Below are 26,226 nucleotides of genomic sequence, written 5' to 3'. Positions count from 1 at the left end.
GTTCATTCTATATGAATGTCACCAAAATTTATTCAAACAACAAAAATTATAAATTTAGAGATTGAAAAGACCTTAGAAGCCATCTGGTCCAATTCTCATTTTTCATAGAAAACTGAGGCTTAAGGAGATTGCTTAAGTTCCCATAATAATAAATAACAGGACTAGTTAAGTCCACTTTATCCAGATTCAACTCTCCTTCTCTTTGGCACATACTTTGGTACATTTACTTAATAGGAAGTATCACATTTATTACCAAAAATTGAGACCTCTGGCCAAACATAGGCTAGTTGCATATTGGTTTACATTATGCAAAGCATCCAAAAATTTTTTTATTCACCCTTCAAAAATGATGTATTGACTTGGGAGCAAAAATATTATGCCAAAAAAATGTCAGGGATGTAAAGAGTACCTAATAATTAAAATGGCAACAAATCAATAATAGATTTCATGTAGGCTTTTACAAACAGTCTGGCTCATCTGATCCTCATAATGATAATATATCAGAGTTATTATTGTACAAGTTTTATAGATGATGTAACTGACTTGCCCAGGGTCCCACAACTATTGAGTATCTGAAGAGGAATTCAAACCTTGGTTCTCCTGAATCCAAGTGCAGCATTCTACGAGTACATCACTGATACCCACTGTTGGAGCCTGAAAACATTTGTAATCACTTGTGGGTTTTCTAGCCCGTTTCTTCTGTTTAAATCTTGGCTTTGCTTGTCAACATATAAAGCTTTTTTTATTGACTTGCTGGGCTATAAATCTGCTGAAGACTTTATCAAATGGTAGCAAGTATTTTGATAAAACATTTCACAGATATTACAGTGAGAAATACTACATTACTCTTTCCTGTAGTGTGGATCTCCAAAGGCATACCTGGGCAGAGACAGAAAGAGGAACAGAAACAAAGAGCTGTTATTCTTTGTGAGGCAGCTGGATGTAAAAGTGTACAAGCCTTAGTATACAAGAGTCAGGAAGTCTTGAATTCAAATCCCACATTAGACCTTTCCCAGCTGTCCAACCCTGACAAGTGGCAATCTCTATTGAATTTCCGTTTCCTGACATGAAAAATGGAGCTGATAATTGTGTCCCAGAATTATAAGGAGGATCAAATGAGATAATTTCAGTAAAATGTTTTGAATACATTAAAGTAGTTTATAGTACAGGTATCCCTTCTACTTCACAACTTTCCCCATATTGGTTTTGATATATCACAGGTTGGCATAAGAAATTAAAAGGGAATTTTGAGAGTTTTGTCAAATCTGCAGACAACACAGGAAGTCTAGCAGATGATGCAGAAAAAATTTAGAAACTATATAACCTATGACCAAATAACTCTAATTTTACAATGAGATGGTGTAGATACCTTATAAAGGAAAAAAGGAAAAAATCAGACTTTTTCTCTGATATGAAGAGAGGACCAAAAAGAATTATGCAGATTTTCCAGATCTTGGGGTACCCCTGCAATGTGGAAGGGATGCCTGTAGTAGTAGTGTTCAAAAAAGAATTGTTAGCTTGGAAAATGGCTACAGAAAGTACAAAGAGAATTATGGTTTGTAATGGTTTTTCATACATTTTCTGAACACAAAACACATTTTCTATGTGGCATTTTATGTAAAATAGATTCAGAATTGCTAGGTTTTCATTCCTAGAGTCTGAGCAATTGAAGCAGGAAAGAACAGTATCCCTCCCTCCTTCCCCCTTACACATACACCCTTTGAAATCTTATAGTAAGGGAATACCTATGTGATTTTTGTGTACCAGGACCTAGAACTTCAGGTGACACTGACATGTTCACATTGAGATTGCCTCTAGAGTAGCTTAAATAAATAAGTTCCTGAAAACAAGAGTTAAAATTCTCTACAAAGAAATCTAAAATGGGCCATTGTCATCCGTTTGATATTAACATGAGCTCTTTTGGCAAGCCTGAAAAACTCAGCTACGCTATAAAGCTAAAAATGTCCTGGACCTAAAGTTGTTTACACAAAATATGAACAGATCTAAAGTTACAGAGCTGGGGTTGGAAGAGGTGGCTCTAAGGCTAGCCTCCCCACAGCCCACGTCACACCAGTCCCAGCTGCTGGTCTGACGCTGAGCTGAACTGTATTTTTTTTTTTTTATTCTGTAAAAGTAGTGAAGGCTCCAAAGAGGCTTGTCAGTGTGACTGTTGAATTCTGGAGCCTGCTTTTTGGTGTCTCCTCAAGGAGTGAAATTCACAGAGCTGGGAATTTTTTTCTGTTCTCCAACTATACATTCCACTTGTTTTCACTACTAGATTTTCCAATAGACTGACAGAACTTTCAAAGGATTTCCTCCCCTGCAAAAAAAAAAAGGTATGTTTTATTTCTGGAAGTCTCAAAGTGAGCATCTAATTGTTATAAAATGCAGAGGGGGAATGATATGTTTTAAAACCTTGAAACTGCCGGAGCCTAGGATTATTTAAACATCTGTCTCTTGCCTGTGCGTGGCTTAAAAACGGTGAGGTATGTTGTAATGAATTGTACTGAGTTCCAAGGGGGGAAAACCGTCAGCTACTTAGATGGTGCCTTTAGACTTAAATTTTTTTTTCCAATGAGAAAATTCTGACAATACTATCAAGTAGTCTAGCCTTGACTTTTGTTTGACTGTTTTCAAATGGATTTGGGAGAGGTTCAATTTTTCTAAATGTACAGTTCACAAAATGCAATTTTTAACATAAAACTCACTTTCATTCAAGCTTATCATTTTCTTATTGAGCATTTGCAGACACACACACACACACACACACACACACACACACACACACACACACAAACACAGATACACAGAGACAGACAGAGACCGAGAGACGCTACTGTTGAAATCTTCTAACTCTTGATAATATTTGACAAGCTGAAGTCCAACAAATGTAAATAAATCTACACAGGGACCAAAACTGATTTTGGCCAGAAATTACAAAGGGTAAAAAGGCAACAACGGTATTTTAAAGAAAAGTAAAAGCAAGGATGGATCTTCCCTTTGGTTGGATGATATGATTATGGCTTGTAGTAGCAATAAAAATGATTTCCTGTGGGAACTCTCATTGTATTACATCATTCTGCCCTTTGGGTTATCAGAAATTAAGGCCAGAGATTTTATCTTATCATTTAGGGCCAAATAAGACCTCGGAAGACATCTAGTCCAACTCCTTATTTTATAGATAAGAGATCTGAGTGAGGCTCATGGAGGTTAAATTACTTGCCTAAGGACACATAGACATAAATTTCCAGCTACTTTAATCCAAACTCCTGATTTGTACATTTGAGGAAACTTAATAAGTATCAAATATAGGATTTGAACCCAAGCCCTCTGATTCCAGAGCCTATATTTTTTCCATTGTAATACACGGCTTCTCTTTTTCTATCTTTGTATCTTACACTTAGTAAGTATTTATGATAAAAATCATATGTTGTATGGCTTAGAAGGAGCCTTAGAAGCTATCTTATCCAACCACCATATTTCTACAGGTGAGGAAACTGAGGTCCAGCAATGTTGTCAGTTGCCCAGTCCTACATACAGGTAGTGACAGAGCTGGGATTTGAAGCTAGGATCTCTGCCTTCGAATCCAACTAACTTCCCATTGTTGTGTTCCCTTTCTTGTCTTTAATCACCAGCTCCCTCACAGCTATTGGAGTTATGAGTAAGAGAAAATTAGGAATGATAGAATTTGTTTCTCCTCTTACTTTGCCATTGTTCTCACCAGTCCATTTTGATCCTGTCTCCAGATATGAATGGAGTAGAATGGGACAGTTAGAACAACACAGAGCATAGACCCTAGAAATCTTCCCTTTCTCCCACACAGATACCAAAGTCTGTAGGAGAGGAAGGAACAGAGAAACCAGTAGAAGCTGGGAACAGAATGGACTTTTATTGTTGCTTCAATAGTATTAGTCAATGGTGACTGTGATCAAAGCTCATGTACTTTTTAAATATACTCCCTAAAATTAGAGTTCTCTTCAAATAAAAATGTTTTTATTTTGAGAATATTTACATCTGCTTTCTAATAAAGCAGTGATTATTACAGCCTAATTTTGCATAGGATTTTTCTACATTAAAGTAAGAGGAGGATTACTCCTAAATATTTCTTCTGTATTCTCTGCTTTGTAACGCTGAAACACTTAAGGAGAGGGAATGATTAAGGATGGAAGAGCTTATGCACAGTTGGGCATCTTTGAAAATATGTAAATAAGTAAAGGCTAAAGTTAAAAAAATATATTTCAGAGAAGCAATTACAATTACTATCCCAAGTTATTTACCCTTATAAAAGTGTAATAGTTTCTTTATTAAATTATGCTAAGAAGGAAAAGGAAATTGGGACAGCTATGGAATCTAACTTCACCCTCCAGACAGGATTATAAACATGGCAGGGAGATCCAAGGATCAGGGAAGTAAATTTGAGAGAAAATGGGAGAATCTAGGAACCTGGAAATGGGTAAAAATGGAACTAAGGAATCAACTAGGGAACAGGGACCAGTTGGAAGATTTGGGGATAAGGACAAGATATGAGACAATCAGGAGGCTGGAGACATAAAATAAGGGTGTCTGAGAAGGGGAAGTGAGAGGACTGAGAAGAACAGAATGGGAGAAGCCACAGAGAGGAACCTAGATCAAGGAGCAAAACAAAGACTCTTGGTGCTATTCCTTCACCATTCCAACTCTAACCCCTATATTCCCAACTCAGATAATTAAAGCTCTTGATGACACCTCAAAATCTGTCTTCAATGTTTGGAGATTCATTTCCTCACACTCAGCGTCTTTCTTTATCATGGGCCCTTCACCATCATCATCATTATCCATTTCTCCTTCCTCCTCTTCCTCATTTAATAATTTACAATAGATCCAGAGCAAAGATAGGAGGCTTCAAATGTCTGCACAAACCCTGACATAAAGAAAACCACAGATTTGTGGTCTATTGGAAATTGTAAGCCAGTGCTTGTTTTTGATCTCTAAGCATCACATTCCTGGCACTAAGCAAGAGCTTTGGCCCCAGAAATGTGCAAATTCTGTCCACTGGCTTTCTTCCACATTAAGTGATGAGTTTGGCTTTTCTCAAATAAGTACAGAATTAGATTTTCCTTTAGGAATGTCACTCGGCTAAGGGGAAAACTGTGTTTCTTGAGGCAATTCTAATTTACTACTTTTCCTATGGATATTCTTTAGGTGGGTGAAACAGAAGGAATTTGCTTCAATTTATACTCTAGTTTGGAATAGGTCCAGAAAGAGCTAAGGAAGAATCAAAAAGGGTGAAACCTTTGAACTTAAAATATTCAAAATGTGTCAGGCAAAATAGAAAGGGTTCTATTCTACAAGGGGAGGAAAGAGTTCTCTATAATTACTGATGTGCAAATTATTTCAATAATTCTCCGATTTTACTAAGAAGCAGGTCTTTTTTCTTTACTTTGTTTCTCTAGACCTGAAACCATTCTACTATCTTTTTAGAGTTCCTTTGATTAAGTATGTCCTTGTAGATAAAACATCCTTCCTTTTTCCTTCTCTAACAGAAATGATACACAAAATATCACATCTTAAGGAATTCCAATGAACTAAGGTCATCTATGCAGCAAGTCATCTTTTCCCCTGTTAACTTCATCCAACTTTTAAGCTAATTTATAAAAACCAGTGACATATGCTATTTAATTCAGTGAAACAGGCCAGAGCTGTTCCATAAAGACACTCCTCTTGGCTCTAGACATGTCAGGAAGTAAGGTGTAAGAAGACTAGAAAGGTAGAAAGGGGCTAGGTATGAAAGGCTTTGAATTCCAAAAAGAGTCTTTTTTATTTGCTCCTAGAAGCAATAGGAAGCCACTGGAAATGATTGGGTGGGGAATATGATTGAACCTGCACTCTAGAAAAATCATTTTAGTGGTTCAATAGACAATGTATGGGAGTGGGGAGAAACTTGAGGTAGGCAGACCTACTAGTGGGCTATCACAGTAATCCAGGCATTAGATGATGAAGACTGGCACCAGAGTAGTGGCAGTGCCAGAGAAGAGAAGTAGGTATACTTGAGAGATGTTACAAAGGTGAAATCATCAGGTCATGACATCAGATTGGATTGTTTGCTTCTTCACAACAGCCTCATCAAATATGCCTCTGTGTATATGTAGGTTATTTTCATGCAATTTTTAAATATGTAGAAAAGTAGGCATATAAATTGATAAATAATTTAAATATTTATTCTCTTGCTCACCTTTTTTTGGACAATATAATGGCCAAGATTCTTTGTACATTTTTGGTATCTTCCTATCCTTCAGATACTGTAAAAATTAACCCTTCAGCATTCTCAAAATTGTACTGCCACTACAATTGCTCCAATGTAGCTAATATTGCCAACTTTTTAAAATTCCATTTTCACTTCCTCTAGCAGCACATCTTGGACTGTGATGTTAGGATCTAAATCTTTTGTCTCCCTATTCCTTCATGGTGATAAGAGTCTGTCTTTAATTTTTGAAGATATTATCCATTGTTTTCTTGAGTGTCACCCTTCCACCAATTTCATCCTTTAATGGCCTCATGATGAAATTTGATGGGATCTTTCACCAAATTTTCTTTTAATTTCTTTTCCCCTCTGCTGCTTCTTGATTTTTATAAGGTGATACTGCTCTCAATTTTAAAAAATAAATCTTTGTATAATGTTATAAACAAGTTTATACTCTACCATTGTCTTGCTTATGTGAGTCACATTTTTGTTAATTAAGGTGTTTTTAAGGTTCTTTTTATCTATCACAAAAATGATTTACATTTGCTAAAAATCTATATAAATATTTTTGTAATCAGCATCTATGGCCTTTCTTCCAGCCATTACCCAAGCCATACCTTGTTTAATTATGTCAGATTGGAATAAGTTTAATTACATGTCATAGTTCTCTCATTTTTATTCTCCTAATTTTGTAACAATTTTTATCTTTTTCTAAACAAAGCAGTGTGCTGACAGCCCACAGACATTCAAGAATAATCCAGTCACACCAACCTGCCTTCTGTTCTTCACATATGATATTCCATCTCTCTACTCCTTACCTTTTTACTGGCTATATCTGGAGTGCTCTATCTTGTCACCTTTACCTCTGGGCTTCCTTCTCCTCCTTCAAGATTCAGCTCCTCAGACCTTTTCCTGGTTTCCCTCTCCCACTGCCATCACTAACCTTAGCTCTGAAATTGCTTTCCATTTAATTGTATATATCATAAATAATAGTTATTTTCAAGATGTCCTTCTCATTAGAATTTGAAAACCTCAATGACAGGGACTGGTTTTGCCTTGCTTTGAATCCTCAGCACTTAGCAGATAGTCTGGCACATATTAAGTGTGTAATAAATACTTTGTTAAATAACTGTTCAACATCAGCAACAAGTCATTTCCTGTCCCCTGAAAAATAACAACATTTTGTGATGTTACTTAGTGTTTCCTGTGTCTAATACTTTATAATTCTTTTCCTGAAGAAAGAACTTACTTAGGATAAGCAATTGGCTTCTGAATAGTATAAAAGACTGTGGCTTCTCTAATTCTTTATTGCTAAATCCTATGTTCTAATGCATTTTTTACCATCTTCACCTATTTATTCACTTTTACTTTGAGGCTCCCAAATACTAATAAATTAATTTAATTTGGAAAATCAGTAAATTCTTATTGAATTCTGCAAAGAATTTGTCTGTCTTTTCATCTTTTGTGACAGATGTTGGTGCATAAGCTACAATTATTTTCATGGTGTTCATTTCTGCAAATAATTATCATGATCATGCCAATAACAGATGGCCAAGTTGTCCATTAAATGATTTTGCTTGTTGCCTCTGGATGTTCATTAAAGCAAGTCCATCAACTCTTTTATTTGCTTTTTTAAGGGGAACCTGCAGTGCAGGTTCCTTTTGTTTTCTAGCCTTTTTTTGTTGTTTTTTTAAAATAGTAAAAATGTGAAGATTGGCATTATTTCATTCTTCTAGTTACATATATACTCACTGATGATTTGACAAATAGCTCACATTTAGAGAACTAGGAACTAATTTGATGATTATAGATAGACATGGTTCTTAGGAAATTATGTGCAGATAAGTACATACAAAGTAATTTGTGAAGAGAACCAATAGCATCATCAAAGGCTTTGTATAGAAGACTATCTAACCTGAGCCTTGAAGGAAGTTAAGAATTATGAGAAATGGATATATGGACAAAATACAATTCAGACATGGGGGGGGGCAGACTATACAGAGACAAGAGATGGAATCTGAGGAACAGTCTACAAAGAGGAGTTATTTTTTAAAGTCTGAAATGACTGCAAAGAGCTTTAAATGTCATGCTGAATAGCTTCTATTTTAACCTAAAAGAAATGCAAAACCACCAAAAAATTTTAATCAAGGAAGTGACATCATTAGACTGGTGCCTTAAAAAAAGAGAATATGATAAGCTATGTGGAGAATGGGCCAAAGAGGAGAGGTACTTGCAATATGGAGGCCAATTAGGAGGCTTATTCCAATAGGGGGAGATAATGAGAATCTGAATTAAAGTAGTGACTATGTGAACAGAGAGAAAAGAATGGAAACAAAAGAGGCAGAGCTAGAAGCCACAGGACTTGACAAAATATTAGTTCTGGGAAATAAGGGAGAGGAAAAATGGAGAATGAGGTTATGAACCTATGATGGTACCCTCAAAAGAAATACACTGCTAGACTTGGAATCAAGACCTGATTTCAAATTCTACCTCTGACACTTCCTAGCTTTGTGACCATGAGCAATGCACATAATCTGGTTGAGGTTCCAGTTCCTGAAGGGATTTCTTGTACTTAGTGATGTAGTGGCATTGAATATTCCTAGACTACTTATTTTTACAACTCATTTAAGCAATGTCTCCAAAGGCTAAATTTTGGCTGTTGGTGCCATTGGGTTAAGATATCAGATGATACCTGGAACATGGTTGAACGTCAGAAGTTCTCCACTCTTTTCCAGGAAGGAGCTACAATCCAGTATTACAGGCTTGACCAATGTCTCAAGTAAAGCAGTTATTGACAAACAAGAGGCTTAAAGCAACCATTCCTGCCAAATTAACCTATTTTGTACAATGAAGTGGGAGCCAACAATCAGGATTTTATGCCAGATACGAAATAAAAAAGATAAAAGGCCCATAACTCACTAGTCTTTTCATTGTTCCCAACACCTGGTTAAGTATATTGTACAGATTGGCATATGATACAATTTCTTGAGTGGAGATATTGCCCACTGAGAGAAAAGGTAGAGACAGAGAACTGAACATGTCTTTATTCTTTAAAAAAAAGGTTAATATAGCTAAATGTAAACATTAATTACTGTTTCTTATTATTAAAGAACAATTAGGAGACTTACTGAGTAATTTTTAACTTTTAGTAACAGCTCAGCCCAACCCTTGTTTTTCCTAGACTTTAGTAAAATGTTTCTTTAAACATCTTAAATTTCAACCATCTAGCTAGGCCATACATATAGTTTATGGAAGGGAAAATATGTAGGTATAAATTTTATACTGAGGGTCTTCAGATCCTTTTAATTTATTTAGGCATAATGTAAATAAAATGACTTAATTTTTTTCAATTATCATTACTTAAAAAAACTTGACCCAGTTGACTTAGAATTTCTGGTTTTTATTTGATCCTTGTAACTTCATATTGACACAGCTTGAGCCTCTGACTAATGGCAGCAAAGATGTAGTTTTGGCTGCAAATGAGTCAGAAAACAGTCAAATGTTTAGGGAGGATACAACAAATTATGAAAACTGGCCCAATTACATTATACTCTACTATGGTCAGAGAGCCAAAATCTTAGCCTTAGTTTCTTTTAGGTATTTTGATTCTGCTGAACTTAATCATGAGTATTCATGCAAGAATCTCTCTCTAGGAATCACTTTGTCAAGTTAAAAAAAAACATACAAATGCATCATACTCAAGCATTTGAACTAGTTTGCTTAATATAATTTTTCTGTCCTGTTAGAGAACAAAGTTTTGAATTTGTTTCCAGACTATGATAGTTTCCCTTTCTCAGGCAGATTGCTATCATTCTACTTTTCTTCTTTCCCATCCAATATTCCTATAGTTTATTTATTGTTCATTGGTTGTTGACATTACTTCCAGAAAGCATGAAGCTTTGGAACTGTATCTTGTTATTTATACTATGATCTATTTTAAAAGCTAGACACAAAGGCAAGAGCGATTGGTTCAGACAAATAACTCCCAGACTCCAAGAATCAGTAAAGAGAAACAAAGAAGAATAAAAAAACTTCAAAACAATACCTCTTCACTGGCTCTTACTCTGTTGCCATGGACCTTCAAAAGCAATGGGAGACTACAGAGACAAACTGGATTAAGGAAAGGATGGAATTACTGGACCAATTTGACAATGAAAGGAAGGAATGGGAAAACCAATGGAAGGTTATGCAAAAGAAGATAGAAGAGGTAAGAGGTGGTTTATTATGAAAATCTTGTGAATTCCCAAAATAAAATGATCCTCTTTCGTTAATGCTTATCTTTACATTAGATGTCATTTTTTTCCATTTTTCCTCTCCAGCCATTTGGCTTCTGCTATAGTGAAATTTCTTTAGATGAGCAAAAGAGGCATAACCTCATTGGATGGCAATGAGTGGTGAAGAAAATGCTCTTATTTTATACTCCTGAATAGAAATTTTAAAATATTCTAATATATATTAAGAACAAATTTATTATTTAATTATTGGTATAATGTACTGTTGCTAAAGAGACTATAGATATGAAATGAGATATGTGAATTTCCAATACCAAAGACAAGTAGGGATGATTATGAAATTAAGATTTAATTGGATAAATGTTATTTAATATAATTCCAATGGGTGTTAGAAAATTTTTCTTTCTGACCTAGAAATAATATATGAATTCTAGCTCCTCAAAGAAATGATATGCTACATAGGCCAGGAAAATAGAAGTGTTGTACATCAAACAGCAAACGGCATCAGGTATGAGATTTATTTTGGCAGGTTCTGCTCTATTTATTGGTGATATTCTGTAGAAAAAGTATTATAATAAATAGCATGCCACAACCTTGATACAAATAGTAATTTTATTTCTATTAGCTATCACTTATTCTGCCAAGCCTAGGACATGACTGCCACAACTTCAGTATTTTGACTTGTGGATATATGTGAATATGTGTGTTTCCCATAAAAAATTAATTTTAACTTGCTTTCTTTGGACAATATTTATAGTATTTATTTTTATGTATATGTTTATACCTACAAAGACAGTAGGTTAGAGAATCTTCAACTTAGATAAGCAGGTTCTTAAAATGCATTTACTGATTATCTTTAACCTTAAACATTTTATTTCATTAAACATCAAGCAATTAGTAGTTGCCAGTATTAAAACATAAGTTAATTTGGGGAATTGTGAGGAACCACTGAATGCCAATGTTGCTCCTACCCAATAGCTGTGTACATAGACCAGGTTTAGGGCTTGAAAGAGTACAGCATGATTTCTTCCAGTCCCCAATGTAGTTCTGAGAGTGTCTTACTTTCTCCTTCCCCTCCTCTGCTCATAGATTTTTGGTGCATTGACACAGGGTTCCTGAATCAAATCACAACTAAAAGTTAGAGTTCAATCTAGACTTGTCCTGCAGTGATAAATGTGGATTGATTTAAAGCCCTCATTTAGTAGCCTTATAAAAACACAAACATTGGCTCATCAAACCACCCAGTGAAGGGGTAGGAAAGGAGGAACACAATCCACAAAATCGCCAACCCAATTATTGGATGCCATTTAGCTTGTTTGTTTTGCCATTTAGTTTAAATAGTCTTCAGTTGAGGGGTGGGGGTAGTATTGTAGCATCATAATGATGTTATGAGTTCTTCTGGTCAGTTTTCCTCTGGCCAGCCTTTTTGATCAGAGTAACACTTTATTCTCATAGAAATTATTAAGAACCTTAAAGAGTTTTTATTTGGGTAATATCTACCAATATTTACTGAATTAAAAATTAAAACTGATAATTTAAAAAAAATTATTCATTTAAAAAAACAATAAAACCATTAAATGCTGCCAAATATTTTACGAAAATAACGATTTCCAAAACAAAAAAATATATAGTGTGCAGAGTGAATCATTTTACATATTTTTGTAAATTTCCTTAATATCTGACTTCATAAAACATAACTGAATTCTCTCATCTGTTTCTGCATTGTCTCTTATGAGATATTGCTTTAGTTGAGATACATGAAGAAAATCCAGTATCAGACAGATATGTAGTTGGAAAAATATGTAGTTGGAAAAAAGAAAATCTCGTGTCAGACAGATATGTAGTTGGAAAAATATGTAGTATTTTAATAAGTAAATAACATTTAGTATTATGAAAGTAGTTTTGACTTCATGGATTTCCTGAAAGTGTCTCAGCAACTCATAGGGGACATAGACCACACATGAAGAACTGCTGCTCTGGCTCGAAGATTCTTAACATTTTTTGTGTCATGGATCTCTTTGGTAGGCCAGTATAGCCTATAGACTTTTCAGAATCATGCTTTTAAATTCATAAAATAAAATGTTTAGGATTACAAAAGAGACCAATTATATTGAAATATAGTTATAAAAATATTTAAAGCACATTATCAGACCACACATTAAGACCCCTTCTTAAGACCTTTAATAGGATTTTCCACTTCTCTGAAATATTTCACCTAAAGAGAAGAAAGCATTGTACTGTCTACAAAGAGATCATATGAGAAAGAGGCAAAGGAAGCATGTCCTTGATTCTGTTGTTGGGTAAAAAACATATTTATAAGTCAAAGAAAGGAATCTTGTCAATTTAAAGTCTGAGATTAAGAAAATAAATGGGTTGGGTATCATTTATTATTCCACAAGCATAGTTAAGTATGAATATTTAAAATATTTGCTACTATGGCCCTGCCTAAAAGATTGAAAGTACATAATTCCTTAGTTGGAATAAGTCTGACAAATAAATATTAGCCAGCATGATATGTAAGTGTGTGTGGAATTAAGACATTACCTTTATAGTTTCATGATCCTGGATACTGAATCGTATAATCAGAATTAATAAAATAAACTGATTTTGTAATCCCACCATTTGTTTTACGCTAATCTCTATTTAGATAAAACCATAAACTTATACTATGTTATCCTGAAGTCAGATACAGATCCTTAGGGAATCAACAATGGGTATAACTTGACCAAAAGACATCTGTATCTTACTGTAGGGCAACACAGTCATGGTAATGATACCATGTTTGGGACTGAGTCCTTCCATTCTCCTTCTGGCATCTTCATCTTACATGACTTTTCCTAAGCAAAGGTTTGGAACCAAGCACAATTCTGATAAATAAGAACCTGGATAGACTGACAGGCTATTCTGAAGCTCTTCCCCAAGACATCAGGAGGCTGCCTGATACTGTGGAAAGACCATTGTACTCACACTTACAAGAGCTGACTGGGGTCATGGTTCCCTCATTTATTCTTTGTATGGCCTTTAGTGACTCAAAATTTCTCTAAGCCTCAACCATCCAACTTATAGGATGGTTATGAGGCACCAATGTATTTTTAAATAATGTAATTTTATAACTATATAACAGGTAAGTATCATTATTATTATTACTAGTTATTTTATCACTATCATTTGCTTATACTGCATTATTATTCTATAATTACCATTTCTCCAAAACATCTATATTGGAATAATTAAGAAAGTAAAAAAAATCTGGACCACAAAATTAGAATTTAAGAAATTCAGAATTAGAAGAGATTCTTTCCCTTAGTCGGAATAAGGATGACAAATAGATATGTCAGCAGGGCATTAAGAGTGTGTGGAACTAAGATGCTGCTTCTATAATTTTGTGATCTTATGGCATCTTCAGATTTATTTATTTCAGTGAATATGCAAAAGGGTTCCCTGACAATCCAGTCTTTGCTTACTAGTGGAGAAAACCCATTCCCACTCAAAACAGCTTGTTTCATTTTCAAATAACTTTAATTGTTTGGAAGTTCTTCCTTATGTCAAATCTAAATTTCTCAAAGGCTAGATAAGTAAGGTAATGATAACAATAAAATAACTTTTAGTGTAGCATTTTACTCATATTATATTATAACTGTGAGATATGTAGGGCATTTCTCGCCCCCCCAATTTCGTAGGTGAGGAAACAGGAATAGAGAAGTTACATATTTGCCCGAGGTCACAAGCCTAGTGTATGACAGAACCAAGACTTGACCCTTACTTGGCTATCATAAAACATTTCCTGTAAGGATCAACAAGTCGCTTTTTCTTACATGGCTTTGAGGTCCTCAGATATAATGTAGCATTAAAAAAACCAGGAAGTTCATTAATAATAAAATACAAATTAATGCAATAAGGAGAGACTCTCAATGCTTGTCCCAAGGTGAAAACTGATAATTTTATTGTCTTTCTAGCTTTGCCAAGAAGTAAAACTCAGGAGGGAGAGCAAAAAGAATGGATGCTCCAAAACTATTGAACATGATACGAATGTTCAAAGTAAAATGGTGCCATTTTTGCCACATTCCCCAAGTTCAGGACAACATGACACTGCTGTGCTGAGTGATGGACTTTGTCCTGTAAGCCTAAGTCCAGAAAGTATGAAAGGAGATGGCTTCCTTGAGGAAAAAAATCAAATGAGTGGAGAACAAACAGAAATGAGGCAATCCAATGCAGTGTTAATGGACACTATTGTCACAGAGAACCAAAAGAAATGTGAGGGCAAATCTGACTTGAAGATTTCTGAAGAAGAAAAGAAAAGCTGTACTAATGCCCTCAATACAGTAAGTAAAACACAAGCAGGCATAAAGTAGCTTAAGAAATATTTACATTTCAAGGTGCTAATACAATATTATTTATATGTGTAAAGGCTCTTGAGGAACTTGCCAAAGTTAGTGAAGAATTATGCAGCTTTCAAGAGGAAATTCGAAAGAGAACTCACCATGGAAGGTACGCTGGTACATTTATGGTTCTTTCATGTTAAGGAATAATAATACTTTTCAATAAAATGACCCTATCTGGAATTTGAAAGTGTCTCCAAATTAAAATAGTCATTAGAATCTTAATTTGATTATTACTATACTGCTGTCTTTTATTTGAATAGTTAGCATCTTCTCCAAAGGGGCAATTTTAAAAAAAATCTTAAACTTTTTTCTATTTAAACTATTTAAAAATTTTTCATTTTTTGAGTGTTTAGTTATAAAATGATTGATAAGATGATTGGGCCATAGATTCAAAGCTGGAATGGATGTTAAATGTTATCTAGTTCAGTCCCTCATACAGAGAAAGAAGCTAAAACTCACATAAGTAAATGAACTGCTCTAGGTCACAAAGGTAGCAAATAGCAGAGGCAGGATTTGAACTTATCTTCTGACCACAGAACTAATGCTTTTTCTAGCATACCAAACTATTATCCCCAATACTATAATTTGTTGGGGAACTTTTATGTTGAATTAGTCTGATTAAATTAATTTTGTACAACTGTTATTGTTATGTTTCCAATCAAATCAAAATGTTCTTTTGTTATGATAGCTCATGTCTAAAAGACATTGAGTAGAGACATACAGTAAAAATTAGACATCATATCTATAGTCCTTTCAAACAAGTGAAATTTTAGGTATTTAAGACAAATTCAATGGAATTCTACAGAAATAGGTGCAGTTACAACTCAAAGGATTAATTTTTTAAAAATTCTCACAGAATTAATGTAAAGGAGCTTTTTATAGGTAACTTTTTATAAATAACTTCGCACTCCATCTTATAGCTTACTTAAACAAAATTTCCTTTTCAGCCCTATAAACCAATTCTCCCACACAGCTCTTGAAGCCAGCCAGCCTCCTCCACTGCTGCTGAGCCTTGATATCAAGTTATTCCCATAGTTTCCTTCATCAAACTTTATGAGAGAAAATTGAAATTCAAGCTGAGCAGTAAATTAGCCTGATTTTATAAAAATATGGAAGACATGGAATTAACAAGATTGATTCAGATATTTGTATCAGTGAGGGGATAAACAGCTAGAGGAAAAATAGAAGAGGGAATTGAGTTATATAGAGATGTGAAGTGTTTTGCTATTAAACTTTAAACTGAACACTTATTATTTTGGGTCTCTACAGTGTCTCTGTTCATTCCCATGTTTCTAACTCCCCATTTGAGGCTTGATGCTTTCATTTTACTGGCTTTAAGGCCTAATATCCTCTTGTTTACAGAATTAAAGCCTAATACTTTAATGTATTTGTGGGTTTTAAAAAAATGTTGGGGTAGGAAGTACAGATGTAAATATTAAAGCTGGATCTCTATAAAGTAAATATTCCTCAAACCTGCTAGATTTTTAGTCCATTTTCACTTCAAATTTCTTATTGGTTATCTAATAAGAGAATGTAAAACTGGAAAGAACATAAAACAGGGTTCCTAATCTGGGGTCCATGGTTAAACTTCAAGGGCTGAATTTGAACTTTTTTCAATATTTTGATAAGCATATTTCAATATAATTTTTTGTAATTCTAGGGATTTTACCTGAGGCATTTAAAAACATTATTCTTAAAGGGAATCCCTAGGTAACATTAGACTGCTAAAGTGATCTATGACAACAAAAAAGGGTTAAAACTCCCGATAGGTAAGGTAAGGCAGTTTGGGGACCAGATCAAGAATAATTAGTTGACAATAAATGAGGAATATTTTATATGGAATATGGTCCACATTGCCATGGGAATAAACAGGGGAAAATAGATACTTCGAAGGTCATATTTTGCTCTATTTCCTGCAGGTCAATGGCTTTCCCATATTAAGGCAATAATTATGCTTACATGCATTTTCATCCCATCTCTAATAAAATATAGACTAAACCTCAGTGAAATTTAATCCATAACTTAATGAACAGATTTTCCAAAAAACTCCTGTGCACAATAATATGGAGACTTCAAAGAACAAGATATAACACCTTCACTAAAGGAGTTCATAGTCTAGTGGAAGACAAGAAATATAAACAAAGATAGCAGTACAAGACAATGTGTATCTACATGGATGGTATGAAATAATTGTTCAGAAGAAGAAGAGGTCATCATGGGCTGAGGTGGTCAAGAAGGGATCAGAGAATAGTAAATCTTATTCTGATTCTTGGAAGATGAGAAGGTATAAGAGTGGTAGGGAAGAAGTTGAAGGTCTTTCAAAGAAATGGATGCATGAGTAGCAATATGGAGCTAAGATTAAGCAAGACCTGGGTGGTAGACAATGACTAGTTAGACCTGATCATGCCAGAGGATTCTTCTAGGGAAGAAGAGACATGAAAATTGAAGAGATCCAGATTTTGAATGTTAGACTAGGTGAAGGAATTTTGAGCTTCATGGAATGAAAAACCAGTGAAGGTTCATGAGCAGGGAAATGATCCCACAAAGCAGTATTTGAGCAACATGTGGTATCTCTTCTTTACTGAGTCACCTGAGAGTCAATTTACTGTTTCTCTAGAGGACTTCTCCTAAACAACTATCACTAAATTGCTCTATATTATTTTTATGCAGGATGAAGTCAGCTCCTTTTCCTGAGGAAACAATAAACACGGATAATTCTGACATGAATCACATGAACAGCAATGGCCCCCAAACTGATTTAATCAGTTTTGATGTAGATAAACCAATACAAAGAAAGAAGCTAATCCATTTTGATGATATGCCCCATAACACCTCTATTGAGAATGGTGTACAAGATATACTTCCTTTGCAAAGAAATGAAATTCCACCAATTCCTCCTCCAAGAAGCTCTTCTCGAAATGTGCGAAGCTCATATTCTGAAGATCTCCTGTTCCTTGATGGCCCAAAGGAAAATTTAAACAATAGCTGGGAGACACAAGACTGCAAGAGTGAAAGGAATTGTAGTAATAAATTCCCTGCAAAGCAGTATAAAGCAATTGCGTCCTGCCCATATGCCTGGAAGGCTTTGAAAGATGAAGTTACTTTCACCACGTCGATGCCAAATGGCAAAACAGATAGTGAAAATCAATGTAATAAGGATTCTGAGACCAATATGTGGTTCCATCATATAAACAAGCTTGAAACAGGTTCCAAGAGTGTGCCCTCAACATTTTGTTTCCCAGATACTTGCTCCAACCCTGAAAAGCTTCCATGTGAAAAGTTGAGCCAAAGCCACCAAATTAGATCTGATTCTGTTTTTCATGGAAGCGATGACCCGAGTTTCTCTTTGAAACCTAACAGTGACCCACTCACAGAGGCTGGTTGCAACTTTGAAAAGATTTCAAAGAATGAAAAATTGGCAGCAAAGACAGATGAATTTAACAGAACTGTATTTCGGACAGACAGATGCTGCAGTTCAGCACAGAATATTCAGCAGCACTTAAATTCATCCGAAGACACTAAGCCCTGTGGTCAATTATGTACGTGTGTAATCCACGCAAAAGAAAACGACAATTTGTATTGCATTAGGAACAAAAGTCCTTTGGTGCCCAAAGAGAGAAGGGCAAATAGTTTTGACCGGAAAAACACGGGAGGGCAAGTTAAGCAAACAATGGAGTGCCCTAATGTTAGTAATTATCATCTCATGCTTCATGAACATAACTGGAGACCGAGTAATTTGTTAGGTCGTCCACGATCAGCTGATCCCAAGTCAAACTATGGAGTTGTGGAAAAATTGTTGAAAAACTATGAGAAATCGACAGGGCCTTTGTCACAAAACTCTAAATTCTGCCAAGATCAATGGACCAAATTGGACTGTAATGTCAACGTCAAGAGTGACAAGGACATCTTTAATCAGTGCTTTGAAATGTTTCAACCAGAAGAAGAAAAGCAAGAGCTTCAGACGAAGTCAGTCATGTCTGTGGGGCAGCAAAGCAAGCAAGGAATAGAGAGGAAAAAATTAACAGAGGTAAGAGGAGATACTGCATTTTTGTGTGGAGCTGCATCAGAATTTAGCAACAGGTAAGGATTAAATTAGTCAATTATTTGTTAGTATAAGTGACTGATATTATGCCAGTTTCTAAATGTATTAAACCTTTGGGAACTTAGGCCTGTAGCCAACTTTTAACTTTAAAAGTTTCAACTTTATTACTTACTTTAGTACTTTAAGGATCTATAATTTCAATAATTTACTCCTGTCCCTTCACTCACACAAATCTCATACCTCTCTGCCTTTAAAGACTGTCTTTGTGTATTGAGAAAATAAAAAAAAAATAAATAAAGATAAAAAATATCCAGCATTTTGCAGTCCACCTTTTGCTAAGCCTCTCCTAATTTTGGCTATCTTACCAACATTTCCACTTTGGTGACCACTGCTTGGAATTGTAATCAACTGGCAAAGCTGGCAAGAGCCCAGAATTACCTCTATGACACGATGAGACCTTAGAGTAGTTTTGGAGTGAAGACTGACTTTTATTATACTTGGGCCAATAAAACGGCATTGATGAGGATATATGAGCTTTTAAGTTCTCATAAAATCATTTAAATATCATAAAATAGGGACACAGTATAGTGAAAGTTGGCCTTGAAATTCAAACTACCCAGCCTTAAGGCTGACCTCTGCAAAAGGTTTCTTGTAGGAGATGAGGCTTTAGCTGAGACTCAAAAGAAGCCAGGGAAGCTGGTGCAGGATTTGAGGAGGGGGAGCATTCCAAGCCTGGGGGGACAGTCAGTGGAAATGTAGTGAATTGGGAGAAACATGGTGGGTGAGGAAGAGAAGGGAGGCCAATGCCACTGGACTGCAGAATATTTGAAGGCAAAATAAGGTGTTAGTCTAGTCTAACTATCAATAATATGGAATTAGGTCTTAATCAATGATACACATAAAACCCAGTGGAATTATGCATCGGCTAAGGGGGGTTAGGGAGTTTTGGGGAGAGGGAAAGAACATGAAACATATAACTATGGGAAAATATTTTTAAAAATAAAAATATAATTTAAAATCAAATCAAATCAAATTTTAAAAAAAGGTGTTAGACTGGAAGGGTACAAAGAGATCCCGCTACGGAGGGCTTTAAACCCAGAGGATTTTAGCTTTGAATCTGCGGTTGGGTGATATGCTGGAACTGCCCTTAAGGAAGAACAATTTGACAGCTGAGCAGAGGATTAATCTGAGTCAGGAGAGTTTCAAGGCAGGGAGACTGACCAGCAGGATATTGCAACAGCCGAGGAATGAGCTGATCACAGCAAAAATCTTACCAAAAAGATTTTTAAAATGTGTTATGTGATTATTATTTCTTCCCAGTATCAGCTTTTTTATTTCTTTATAAGATTAATGAAATGAATATCTGTTGGATCTCATTAAGGGACATGTCTCTGTACAGACTGGTTCTTTGATATCAATGAGCATCTCATACCTAGAAACAAAGATAAACATAGAAAATGACTTGATGACATGTCTTAGTGCACTGTAAACTATTTTAGGCCACAACATGAGTGAGAGTCCAGGACTGTCTTTTAAAAAGAATTAGTCAGAGCTGCAGTGGATAGAGAGCTTGGCCTGGATATGGGAGGTCCTGGGTTTAAATCCAGCCTCAGACACTGTCTAGCTGTATGACCCTGGGTAAGTCATTTAACCCCGATTGCCTAGCCCTTACCATTCTTCTGCCTTGGAATCAATACCAAGTTATCAATTCTAAGACAGAAGGTAAGGTTTAAAAAATGTCTTTTTTTTTTCAGCCTAGTGGTTTTAAAAACCTATCATCACAGATATTATGTTTTTAGTACCAGTACCAGAGATAAGAATGTTGAAGCAGAGTGCTATACAAGACTCTTTTGCCTATTATTTCTGAGGTTACCTAGAAAAAGGTTTTGTTTGTATTTGTTGGTTCATGAAAAACCTAAAAATATTTCCTGTGATGTTATACAAAATAAGGAAAATATTGCACAGTTTTCACTCACTTTGTTGGAGTAAAGAATTCATCATTAAATCATCAAAATGGCTTAAACTGGAAGGGATCTTACACATGACTTAATTCAACTTCCTAAGCCCATCTCTTTTGACCTTTGCAAATCCCAGTATGAACATGAGTTTTCACCCATTCCATTAGAAATTAGAATTTTGTCAAAAAGTACAAAGGAGAACCTTGCTTTAATGAATGAATTCTTAATTTGGAGTCTTCGAACTCTAAAAACATTATAATTCTATTTCAATATAATTGGTTTCCTTTGTAATTCTTTTCATTTTATTTCATACATTTCAAACGTTATCCTGAGAAGAGATCCATAGGTTTCACCAGACTGCCAAAGTGGGGCATGACACCGATTAAGGTCTTTTAATATTTTTCCTATTATTTCATTTTGATAAAGAAAGGAAAACTTGTGACATTTTTAAGGGTAGGGGAATGGTATGAGGGCCTGAAAAAGTTCTATATATTTACAATTCCCATTTCTACATATTTCACAATAAGCCAGTAAATTAGGAAAGGGCAGATGATGACAGATGAGAGTTTCTTCTCAATGTTCTGCTTTTTTTGTTGTTCATGGGAAGTTGTTACATAATCCACAAGGAAAATTGCTCCCCTGGATAATTTAATCATCCTATACACAAGAAATAGAATCATTTCAAGAAGCAAATAGGGAAATGGGATAGTCTGGATACAGAGAAGGGATGCAAAGTTGGTCAATCAGCATATATTAATGTTTTGTATGATAATACATGATTGAATTGCTTGCAAGCTCTGGGGGAAGGGAGACAATTTGAATCATATACTTCCAAAAACTTATGTGGAAATTTGTTATATGTAATTGGTAAAAAAAAATAATAATAAATTGAGGGAAAAACATAGAAAATAATTTCCCCTCAAAAAAGCATATATTAAGTGCTTAATGGTTCCAGGCACTGAGCTGATAAGACATAATAGGATTGGGGACCCTTTGTATTATCAAAACATTAAGGATTTCAATGAAATGCAAACAGGAAGCTTTCACTTCCCATTTCTAATTCTGTAAGCAACCTTCTAATACTCTTTTTTTTTTTTTAAACCCTTGTACTTCGGTGTATTGTCTCATAGGTGGAAGAGTGGTAAGGGTGGGCAATGGAGGTCAAGTGACTTGCCCAGGGTCACACAGCTGGGAAGTGGCTGAGGCCAGGTTTGAACCTAGGACCTCCTGTCTCTAGGCCTGACTCTCACTACACTGAGCTACCCAGCTGCCCCAACCTTCTAATACTCTTAAGTTATTAGTGCTGAACATGAAACATGTAACTATGGGAAAATATTCAAAATAAAAATAAAAATAAAAATAAGTTATTAGTGCTGACCTGCACTGGTAGAGGGATTTTCTAAACCCAGGAGTCCCTCTACTAGAGTAATTACCCCATTTTTGCCTATAACTTAGGATGCCCATCTTTTTATTGTTTCAATTTTATCTTCCAGTAAGCCCTAACTCTAAACACCATCATGAACGGAAACCACTCCTTTGTAGATTTTAACATTTGTCGTTGTCCAAGAACACAAACATTTTAAGTTTTTACTGAAAGGGTTTTGGGGTCTCCCAATCACCTCAGAGGAGAGCAATTTAAAAACAACCACCCTTAAAATCTAGTGGAATTGCCCGTTGGCTATGGAAGGAGGAGGGGGGAGGGGAGGGAAAGAACATGAATCCTGTAACCACGGCAAACTATTCTCAATTAATTAATTAATTGAAATTTTAAAGATTACAAAAATAAAGCAATGTAGTACAGAAACCTAAATGCATAAAAAATTAAAAATAAAAAACAACCTCCCTGAAATGTGGATTCAAAATGGTGACAAGAAAGTTTTCTAGCCGGAATCTTGACAATGTGAAGGATTTGTCCCCCCCATATTTCATAACAGAGATGACATGAAAACGGCCACCGAGAGAAGTCTCTAAAAGTACCAGTTAATGCCGCCCAAATATCTCTGTGAGTCTTTTCCGTTTTGAGAAAACTGCGCCCAAGCTCACCATTTGAAATGTTACTTTTCAGTACTGACAGGCACTTCCCCCAAGTGAATGGCTCTATTTGTGTTCTAGGAGTCCGTGGCAGAGAAATTATCCAACGGGACAAGGTTTTCTCGGCCCGCCCGGCCAGCAAATCGCCGCCCACCTTCCCGATGGGCACCCAGATCGCCATCCGCACCCCCGATCTTGAAGAAGACTGTTCACAGCTTTTCTGTACCCCTGCAATCAAAGACAGCGGTTTTCTGAGTCTCCTGAGATGGGATTGGTAGAACCTGCGCCAAAAGCTCTAGACCTACTTTCCAAAGCAGAGCATTCTGTGTGTCTTATAGCCAGTTGTGTCCTGCTCTATATCCTTTGAGATTAATAATTCCATTTCGCGATATACTGAACAAGCGGTTAACAATCTCAACTTTCCATCAGTCTTCAGTGTTTTTAATGGACGGATGAACCATCTCCTTGTATTTCGTTTCTTTGTTTAATAGCACAGCACAGCATTTTTTTTAAATGTCATCCTCATGGATTTGCCAATTAGATTTATGTTTAAACGGTGTACAATTTTGTATATTCTAATGTTCCTGCTAGCAGCAGGAGGTGAACTTGTATGCATGACAAGCGTGTCTCTAGGTGCATGTGTTGAATAGGAAGTATCCTGGTATGTATTTAGGTGAGTCAAACTTAAGTGCTAGTGTTGACCTTAACAGTTATCACCTGTATACCTATATATTCTTTGGGTTTATTTTAAAAGTTTGAAAATATACAGTACTGATATTTATACTTTGTTTATCTCTTACTTAGGTAAGAATGCTTAGGCATTCAGCTATGGTGTTTGGGGTACAGAGAAAAAAGCTGTTCTGATACCCCAACTGCAGCAACATGCATTGCAAAATATGTATCATCTCAAGCTTAGTGATCTTTGATAGTATTCTTATAGCACTTCTTAAACTTTATAATGAGAAAACACCAATAGTAGGGCTGATTTTTCTCCCCTTTTGTAATGAAAAATTGCATAATTTGTACCAAAGTAGCTTCCTCTGGCAAACAGTCCTGCCTAAAATATCCACAGATACTTTTCTGCATTGCTCGGTACAGGGGGGCAGCTTTAACTTGATCCCTCACTGTAATTTGGGCAACTAGATCTTAAGGAAGTTCTTTTGGTATTTTAGTAAACAACCCTGTCCCCTCCCCATGAGGTGCCACAAAATAGACCTGCTTTGTACTGAATTCTTCTCTCCAATGAAAAATGCTCAATTCAATTCAACAAAAGTTTATTAAGCCTCTATTATGTACCGGGCACTTTGGAATTCAAAGCAAAATAGTACCTGCCCTCAAAGAGCTTGTATTCTATTAGTGGGAAAGAACATGTATTTTAATAAGGTTTTTGTGTAATTGTGCCATCTAGACTAACGGACATTTTTAGGGCAGTGAAAACAATGTGTATATACACCTTCAGTTTTTACATTTTTCAACCTCTTTCCCTAAAATTATCGGGATGAAAGAATAATTCACACTTTATATTGTCAAACAAGAATAATATTTTGATTCCCACCTAAGTTGTGGTGACTTTGCGCTTTTTCTGCTGCAAACAAGTTACTAAATATCTATGTTCCAATGTAACATCAGTTATAGCTTTACAGTTTTGTAAACTATGGCGACAACCTGAATTTAGAGAGCATGTAAATATGTCATTTACAGGACTGAAGGAAATCAAAGTGCTCTGATGTCTGAAACATTAGGACTGAAGGTCTTAGAAGTAACTATGACCTTCTACTTGATTCTGTGACAAGTTTTATACTATATTTATTTCTCAAATATTAATTTTTATCCAAGACTTCCTCTGCTGCCAAAAGGTTACTCGGTTCACAGGACTGGAGTCCTGTCCCAACAGGTATTTAAAGAGCCTTTTTTTGTGTGTGTTTATCAGCAACCAGAGAAACATACATTAGGCTAGAGTAGACCTTGAGGTAGAATATGTAGGTCTTAAATCCCAGCTTGCCTTAAAAAGCTCAGGGCTGTTGCATTGTGAAGGATTGAGGTTTAATTTTTAACTGTAAAACTGATGGCATTTAACACATGTTAAACTGCCTTACTTCAGAGCGCTTGATAGATTTAGATTGGACCATTCAGTTTTCAGGACCATTGTCCTCCATCTTTTTTAGTGCATTGCAATCCTTCATCATAACACAATGCTTTCTCCCTCAAAGAAAAACCACATAAACTCAAATAATATTTGACTCTCAAAATATGTGAATCTTTTCATTTGGAGCTGGCAGATGGTCAGGAAGGAGAGGACAGCAGAACAACTTTGAGAAGTATGGTCTGTGATATAAAAGTGTGCATTTGTTGGGAAATCAGTACTGTGTGGCATAGTAGGACCTAATGATGAATGCCCAAAAGCCCAACCAGTTTGTTATTCTTGCTTGTGTTCTACCCTAGAGGATCTAATAACGTAGATGCCATTTCTCAATAAGGTAGATGTTAACCTTCACATCCATGCCATTTTTGTTTTAACTGTTTTTCAGATAAATTAGCAATACACTCGACAAAAATATTTTTCATTTTTATCTGTGTGATTACTTTCTAAATATGTTGTACTTTTCTCAGGAAAAAAATGCCTATCCTGTAGTAATATTTGTGTTGGTATTGGGATTTAATGGATGATTTTTCCAAATTGAATGGTAGAATACTTATACACTCTTGGAACTTGGAAAATATGTAAGGGATACTTCAGTAATGCACTCTATACAGACAGCTCTCAAATTCTAAAAAGTATAGATAAGTTGATGATCTCCAGTGTTGAAGGAAGCTCCCTATGCTGATGAAATCTCAAGTGTAGACCCAAAATAAAAGAAAATACCTATACTGGAAGACGAATGGTACAGAAATATTTTCAAAAAATATTTACCTACTACACTTTCATCAACTATTAGTTTCTCCTGGCCAAACATTTTGTAAAAGACAATCTAAATTCATATGATCTCCTTTCACTATCCTTGATGAAATTATCAGGATAGATTAAATACAATGACTTATCTTATCCCTTGTCACCCAGACAATTTTGCACAGCCAACAGTTGGACCCAAGGAGTGGATTGGGAACAGTATTCAACACAGAAGGGAGTATGTGAGTTTCTAATATATATACTTGGGTGTTTGTGTTTATGTCTGAGAGCTCTGTGTGTCTCTGTGTTTCAAACAAATGTAAATGATTATTTGGATTATCAATTGTTTTTATTATCCATAATTCCTCTCCATTAGCCCAAGTAATTACGTTGGTCATGTTTAATTTTTAAAATAGTCCCAACAAGGTTGCTACTAAACAATGGCAATACCTAAATAAATAAGGGGTTTCACAA

At 35.4% G+C, this 26,226-nt stretch overlaps 1 protein-coding gene across 3 annotated transcripts; it reads left to right on the top strand.

The window, feature by feature from the left end:
- The first annotated feature begins 2,149 nt into the window (after positions 1 to 2,149).
- KIAA0408 (KIAA0408 ortholog) lies at positions 2,150 to 26,226 on the top strand. Of its 3 annotated transcripts, none has more exons than XM_044676948.1 (6): positions 2,150 to 2,336; positions 10,168 to 10,427; positions 14,409 to 14,774; positions 14,861 to 14,940; positions 17,505 to 18,861; positions 22,947 to 26,226. In XM_044676948.1, exons 2-6 carry the CDS (start codon positions 10,293 to 10,295, stop codon positions 23,118 to 23,120), a joined length of 2,112 nt encoding a protein of 703 aa, XP_044532883.1. In that variant the 5' UTR covers positions 2,150 to 2,336; positions 10,168 to 10,292; the 3' UTR covers positions 23,121 to 26,226. The 3 variants fall into 3 exon arrangements, with proteins under 3 accessions (XP_044532883.1, XP_044532882.1, XP_044532884.1); XM_044676947.1 differs by having other exon boundaries at positions 10,164 to 10,427; XM_044676949.1 differs by having other exon boundaries at positions 10,164 to 10,427; positions 17,505 to 18,914.

This window comes from Gracilinanus agilis, chromosome 4 (genome assembly GCF_016433145.1).
Source record: "Gracilinanus agilis isolate LMUSP501 chromosome 4, AgileGrace, whole genome shotgun sequence".
In the NCBI taxonomy this organism is placed as follows: Eukaryota; Metazoa; Chordata; class Mammalia; order Didelphimorphia; family Didelphidae; genus Gracilinanus; species Gracilinanus agilis.
The sequence above is the reverse complement of the archived record's forward strand: the minus strand, read 5'-3'. Positions and strand labels throughout refer to the sequence as shown.